At 63.6% G+C, this 7,177-nt stretch overlaps 1 protein-coding gene across 1 annotated transcript in view; it reads left to right on the top strand.

Moving 5' to 3' along the window:
- Nucleotides 1–179: 179 nt before the first annotated feature.
- Nucleotides 180–7,177, top strand: part of SDF4 (stromal cell derived factor 4) — a gene marked incomplete at its 3' end in the record, with an annotated part of 12,496 nt that continues 5,498 nt past the window's right edge. The window contains exons 1-4 of the mRNA XM_011377325.2: nucleotides 180–309; nucleotides 3,084–3,435; nucleotides 5,473–5,609; nucleotides 5,848–5,961. Coding sequence (XP_011375627.1) covers nucleotides 3,131–3,435; nucleotides 5,473–5,609; nucleotides 5,848–5,961 — 556 coding nt within the window. The remainder of the gene's footprint in view (nucleotides 310–3,083; nucleotides 3,436–5,472; nucleotides 5,610–5,847; nucleotides 5,962–7,177) is intronic.

Here is a 7,177-nt window from a genome sequence, read left to right as displayed (position 1 = left end):
CACGCGCGCCGCGGCAGCTTCATGGCGCCTCGGCCGGCCCACGAGCGCGCCGAAACCCTGAGCTCCACCGGCCGCGAAGCTGCGGGCCGGCCGGGCCCTCACGTGACCCCATGCGCCCTTCTCATTGGACGGCCGCGCGGCCACTTCCGCCCGGAGGGAAGATGGCGGAGCCGGCATCCCCACGCGGAGGTCGCGCTCTTCCGCCCCGCCCCCGAGGCCCGCCTCTTCCCGGAAGAAAGATGGCCGCGACCTAGACGAGTCCCGTTGGAGGCTTCCCGGCGCTCGGCTGTGCTTGGCGGATCCTGGGCGGTGAGTGAGGGCCCGGGCGGGGCGCCGGGGGGCGGGGCGGAGGCCGGTGGGGCTCCGGGGCGGAGTGGGGCGCGCCTTGGGGCCGCGGACCCTGCTGGCCTGGTCCGCCGATGTCGGGGAAATGGGCCGAGGGACGCGCGGTCTCGGGAGGCGGCGGACCCCGTGCTCACCGCGGGGCGACCTCACCGTCCTCGTCGCCAAAAAGGTGGGCTGCGACCCCTCACTGGTAGGGCTTTGTGAAGATTTGCCCTGGCGCTGGGTTCAGCCAGCGACAGTCGTTCTCCACACCGGTAGTGCGACTTCCTAGCCGGTTAACAGCTTTTAGAGTAAGCGTTTGTGTTTCGGCGACAAGAAATTAGTTTCCCGGGGACGGACACCCAGGGATGGCCGAGGGATGTCGCATCCACTTGGGCCGGGAATCCCAGGGTGGCTTCCCTGCTTGGGTTGCGCCCCAAGAACCGACGCCCCTGGGGTTAAGCTCCCCCAGGCAGAGCCCTGCAGAGCCGTTGCAGGGGGCGGGCGCAGGCCGAGGGCGTGAGCAGGTGGCCGGCGTTTGCAGGAGTGTGTGCTCACCAAGACATGTGAACAGAGGGGAGGAAGTCTCACTGACCTCCCGGTCCCTAACAGTTCTCTTTGCGCAAAGTGTCTTACCACTTACCCATCAAGATAAGTCGAGCCAGGACTTGAGTTTGTTGCTTCAAGGAGCAAAGTACAGTTCATTTCGACATGATGTGTGTTTTACGACTGCAGCCCGTGGGGTGACTCCAGGAGCAAGTTATCTCGCTTTGAGCAGCCGCGTTCCTGGCCAGGAGAGCTGGGATGGTAGGGATAGAATTACACTCCAGCGGGAAAGCAGCACACCCTCTGCCACACGGAGGAGAGCAGAGGAGAGCAGACGTGGGCCCTGCGTCTGGCTCCCTTCCTCGGCGACTGCAGGCTGTGCGGGGCCTGGGCCTGCACTCAGCGTTGTCGCTCTGTAACGCCCCCGATGCACCACTCACTGGTTTTCTCCTGCTCAGGTTCCAGGTGTTGAGTCACCTGTCCTTTATTGTTCCCACAGGCCATGTGTTTAGTGTGCACTTTTGCAGGATGCTCTTTTCAGGAACACGTGTACCGTGGTCTAGCAGAAGCGCCTGCATTTATTCACTCAGTTGATTCAATGCCTACTGTGTGCGGGTAGTGTGACAGGCGTGGGGACGCTGCGGCTGAGGAGGGTACAGGCTCGTGCCCTCGATGGGCAACAAACAGGAGTTCCAGTAAATGTGGCTCAGGGGACCATCACAACACAGAGAGCACAGCTGGGCAGCTGGTGAGCTCTAGTGAGTATGGGGAGGATGCAGGCCCCCAGGGACCTAAAGAAAGAGAGCTCTAAGACCACTCTGTCAGCATTGCCAGACCACCTGGGGGAACCGCTGGCCTGCCCGTCCCCATGCGCCTTAGGCTGTGGTGTGGTGGCCGCGCTGCCATCAGCACAGGCATCTGTTTTGCCAGCTGGAAGGTACCGTGGTTCGTGAACCCCTCTTGCTCCACCTTGGCTGCAAACAGCACCCAGGCCTGGGGTGAATGTGCCCAGATGCTGGTGGGCTCCCCTCTGCTGCTCCTCCCTGTAAAGACTGCCAGAGAACGTGGGGCCTCAGCTGTACCTGAAAGGACCAACCCATGTGTGTCAGGTGGGCACATGATGAGAGGAACAGGTTAAGGGGCAGGAAGGAGCTGAGTTCTCTTTGAGCCAGGGGAATTGTGTTGGTCCAGATGGGGAGCTGGGGAGGCAGCTGGGCCCTGTTTCTAGCTCAGAGGGACCCTGGAGAAGGCACCAGGTGGAGGGACAGGTGCGGATGAGGGCTAGGATTGCTGAGTGCTGGGCGTGAGTGCCTGTGGCCGTGGGATCCTTCACAGGGCGATGTGGACAGAGGGGTGGCCTTGTTGCTTTGTTGTCAGGCCAGGTACATCCAGGATGACAGGCTTCCTGGGTGCTCTGGCCTTTCATTTTTCCTCTGTAAACATGAGCAGGGACACGTGGGCATGTGTGTGTGCGTGCATGCATATGTGGATGTGCTTGTATAGGTGCATATATGTGTGCAGGCATGTTCACTCCTGCATGCCGACACGTGTATGTGTGCCCGCGTGCATTTGTGTGTGAGTGCATGTATGTGTGCATGTGTGTGTGCACGTGCTGTGTGTGCGCGTGTGTGTGAGCATGCACAGGAGTCATCGAGACGGGAAGGTGGGCAGAGGCCGGTGCCCTGCTGGGCGGGTTTGGGTGTTTGCTGGCCTCAGGCCCAGTCCTCACAAAGCCTTGGGACGGGAGAGGGACCTTCCTGTTTCCTTGGGGAAAACTGTGCTGGGGAGGTCAGGTAGCTTAGCCGAGGTCACCGAGCTCACAAGTTCTGAGATGGGCTGCCATCACTCTGCTCAGCCTCGATGCTGGGAGGGACGGAAGCAGGCAGAGCTGGGAGCGGCTACTGTGGGCGTTGGGGAGAGGCGGGTTGATCTGAGTAGGGGGGCGGGAGCTAAAGCCTCCTCTTTGGAAGAGGAGATAAGGCCGCGCCGTGGGTCCGAGAAACCGTGGAGTCGTGCTCTGCGCTGCAGAGTGAGGGTCTCCCCGGCGGAGTGCCTGCCAGGCTCCGGCCCGCAGTGCCTCTGCGTCCTCTTCCGGACCGTCGGCTGCTCGTCTGGCAGCCTCGGGTTAGCGGCCTGCAGCGGGCCCCAGCAGCGGGTGTGCTGTGATGGCATCTCTAGCCTCACTTCCTCACCTGCGTCCCCTTCCTCCCCAGCTCCCGGCCACGCTTGCAGGCCCTCCTGCGGTCCAGACCCAGTGGCCATGGCGTCTAGGCAGGCTTCCCGCTGCGGCCTGGCTCCTGGCTGCCTCTGGCTCCTGGGGGTCTTCCTCCTGATGGATGCGTCTGCCCGGCCGGCCAACCACTCATCTGCCCGGGAGAAGACAGGCCACAGGGAGGAGAACGAGATCCTGCCCCCGGACCACCTGAACGGGGTGAAGCTGGAGATGGACGGCCACCTCAACAAGGACTTCCACCAGGAGGTCTTCCTGGGCAAGGACGCGGGGGGCTTCGAGGACGATGCGGAGCCTCGGAAGAGCCGGAGGAAGCTGATGCTCATCTTCTCCAGGTAGGCGACGAGGGGCCGCGCGGTGCCGTGCTGTGCAGGGCGGTGCTGCGACACGTGCTCTCAGCTGGAAGTTTCGGGGTCGAGCTGAGGACCGCGCAGCCCTGAGCAGTGCCCGGGTCAGGACAGGCTCCGAGTCCGGGGCTACCCTGTGTCCTCGGGACCTCACAGCCGAGGGAGCGGTGCCCGTCAGCACCCTATGGGGCTGGCGTGCGCGGTGGCCTTAAGCCGGTGCCTGCTGGGGTGCAAGGCAGTGGGACGAGGCCTGGCAGGAGGCAGAGGCCGTGAGGTGTGGGGTGTCTTCAGGTCACGGTGGGCGCCCGGAGCCGAGGGGCGCAGGGCACGCTGGGCGGCTTGCTCCACTCGGTGCGTCTGGTTGACATGGTGGAAAGAACACGAGGTGGACGGGCGGGGGTGATGGCAGGGCCCTGCGGGGGGTGTGTGCGGATTGGTCTGGGGGGGCCACGCAGAGGATGAGGACCTCGGAAGCTCTGTGGAGCCTGCTTGGCATTTCAGGGCTACCGCGGGTGACAGTGCCAAGCCTGGGCTTGTCAGCATCGAATTGGTTTGCTCACCTGGTACACATTGGGGTCGAAGTATGCAGGCCATGTGTTGGGGCTGGGCAGGGTCCTCAGGTTTTGGGGGGCTGTGGCTCAGTGGGGCTCCCCATGCAGCACGGGCCTGGTGGGGTCCAGGCTCTTGGGGTGTTATGCTGTGGTCCACAGGGTCACGTGTTGGGACCCAGGACTCGTGGCTTTTGGCTCTGGGAAGGAGATGGAGGGGAGGTCGTCTGCTGTGAGCACATGCACAGGGCACATGGGCTGGGGCTTTGGTGCCGCCCGAGAGAGGCGAGGGCCTGGTGGCCATGGCAGGAGCTCAGGACGAGGACCTTGACGGCTGGACGCCAGTCCCCGTGCGTGTTGGCCTCCACCCCCTCGTCTGTGCTTTGGGCCCGGTGAGGGAGAAGTCCCGGTGCCTTGTGGGCGGCCTGCGGAGCGAGACCAGGAGCAGGGGCCGGGCAGGGGTGAGCAGCTGGAGGCAGTGTGAGGTGGGCGCGGGCCAGGAGGGAGGGGCTGGGGCGGGTGGCCCGGACATGGGCAGCCAGGCCTTGCTGATGAGGCGATGGTATGGGGGACACTGCGGGTGGGGTGGGCGGGCTGCCTGTGAGGCGCCTGCAGGCAGAGGGGGCTGAGACAGCAGGACCTGGTCATCAGGGCTGCGCGGGGGCACCGGGCAGGTGTGTGGCGGCCTCGGCATAGGGCAAGGCGACCGTAGAGAAGGCCGCCACCAGACCAGGGGCCTCGAGGCCCAGGGCCCAGGAGAAAGGATCCAGGGCGGGTTCCCGGAGCCACATGAGGACGGTGCGGCAGGCGGGGCAGCCGTCACCGCCGTACCCGTGGCGCTGTCCTCCTGGACGGCCCCCTGGCCGGTGTGAAGGCCTGACGGCCATTGGCAAGCAGAACACTGCTTCAGGTGAGTCATCCGGGAAAGAATGACACTTAGAGCTGTGGTCCAGGCATGGGTGTGGCACTGCTGCCGGGGGCCACGGCCGGGGTCCTCTCAGCAGACAGAGCTAGGGCACACGTGTGTGCGCTCAGTATGCACGAACTCCTGCTGACCGTGCACGCGCATGATGCACACGTGCACCGTCGCTGTTGCTCCATCTGTTCTCTCGGCCTGCGTCAGTAAACACGACCTGCTCTGGCGTCTCCGCTCTGACCTGTGACCAGGGCAGACTGGGTGTGGATTTGGGCCACTGACGCTGCCTGTCGTGCAGCCAGGTGGGGAGGGTCCCTTCACCTTCCTGCGGTTCAGAGGCTGCTGGGTGGTGAGGCTGAGCAGCGGAGCACACCGCCCACGTTCCCCGGCCACTCCTGATGTCCCAGTGCCCTTCCTGACCCCTGTGTCCCGATGTTCCCACCAGGTGGGATGCATGGCTGTGCATGGCAGTTTGCGGCTGCCCGTGGAGCCCCTGGCCACCCTTCTGTCCACCTGTCCCTCGGGGCCCAGGCCTTGTCTGACTCGCGCGCCTGCCCGCAGGGTGGACGTGAACACCGACAGGAAGATCAGCGCCAAGGAGCTGCAGCGCTGGATCATGGAGAAGACGGCCGAGCACTTCCAGGAGGCCATCCAGGAGAGCAGGGTGCACTTCCGCGCTGTGGACCCCGACGGCGACGGTGCGGCCCCTGACCCTGACCCTGACCCTGACCGTCCAGACTGGAGGGGGTGGGAGCCGGGAGGGCCCTCGCTGGTGCTGCAGGCAGGACGCAGGCCAGGGCGCCAGCCACTTGGCCTCCTGGACCTGTGGCCCTGGTGGCCACCTCCATCAAGGTTTTTAACTGTAGTCATCGCAGAGTATCTCTCTTTACAGACGTCCACTGTGAGACACCCTAACAGGGCAATCTGCTTTTCCAGGCCGCGTGTCGTGGGACGAGTACAAGGTGAAGTTCTTGGCGAGCAAAGGCCACAACGAGAGAGAAGTTGCTGAGAAGATAAAGCGCCACGCAGAGCTGAAGGTGGATGAGGAGAGTGAGTGCTGGGCCCCCCAGGCCCCTGCAGACCAAGTGGCCTCACCCGCTGGGCAGAGGGGAGCAGCTGGTGGCCTTGATGGGCTCAGGATCTGGGAGGGGGCGACGCAAGGCGCCAGGAGCCGTGGGCTGGAGGACGTCAGACCTGGTGCAGTGGCAGGATGGGTGGGGCATGGCGGGGAGCCGCACGAGGACGGAGACCCTCCCCGTGTGCCCTGAGAACACGCGCCAGCCTCACGAAGGCACCCGCTGACCATTTCTCGTGTGGAAAATCAGAGTGCAGCTTGCTACCTGCGTTAATTTTTCGTAAACGCTCTGAGGCTGAAGCAAATCTGACTCGTTTTCAACGTGAAAGTAAAATATAAAAACTATTCTTGGAGTTATTTCTAAACAGAACTTATCTCTAATCCTGACGTAACACAAATCGATTCAGCAAACGAGTCTTCGGCTGACACCTGTTCAACAGCGGTGTCACCCGCACGCGTGGGAGCCCCACGGGTTCTGGGATTGGACGTTCTCAGCAGTCGAGCAGGTTTTGGAAGGGAAGCGGCTCTGCGCTGGTGTTAGGACGCCACGAGTAGGATGATGTCATTTGTTTCCAAAGACCGTCGATGCATCAGAACGGTGCGGAAATAATAATAAAAGTGAGAAGTTTCGTGGTAAACCTGGGCCGAGGTTAGGACTGGGATCGCGAGTTCTCTCGGGGTGACGCAGCAGCCTCATGTGCCGCTGGCGCGTGTTCTCAGGGCACACGGGAAAGGGGTGAGCACATTAGTGCAGTTCTCTGGCGTCCTGCAAAGACACGTGCCCTTCGCTGTCGCCGCCCCCAGCCCCATGCCACCCCCCGGCACCATGCGCTCCCATGTGGGTGGTTGCGTTGCGGCTTGATGAGGACGCAGGTCGTGTCGGGTGTCTCCTGTCCCTTCCTCGTTGGCAGTTGTCACCCCCGCCATGGTCCCGTCACATCCAGTCTCTTGATGGACACTGTGTGCAGGAGTCCCCTGAGGCATCTGGTGCCCGTGTCGTGACACTGTCCCTATTTGTCTTGTGTCCACCTGGCTGGTGGGTTGAGTGTGCCTCAGCTCTTGGTGGCATCCCCGCTGCCCCTTTGCCCTCTGCGGTGCTCTGCCCGCCACGCCCACAGTGGTGTGTCCCTCGGTGGGCCATGGGCGCCCCGCTGCCGCCTGGCTCCCCGTCCGACACTGGTGTGCAGCCCC

The sequence above is a fragment of the Pteropus vampyrus genome, unplaced genomic scaffold (genome assembly GCF_000151845.1).
Source record: "Pteropus vampyrus isolate Shadow unplaced genomic scaffold, Pvam_2.0 Scaffold309, whole genome shotgun sequence".
Classification (NCBI taxonomy): domain Eukaryota; kingdom Metazoa; phylum Chordata; class Mammalia; order Chiroptera; family Pteropodidae; genus Pteropus; species Pteropus vampyrus.
Note: the sequence above shows the minus strand (reverse complement) of the source record. Positions and strands in the feature narration are given on the sequence as shown.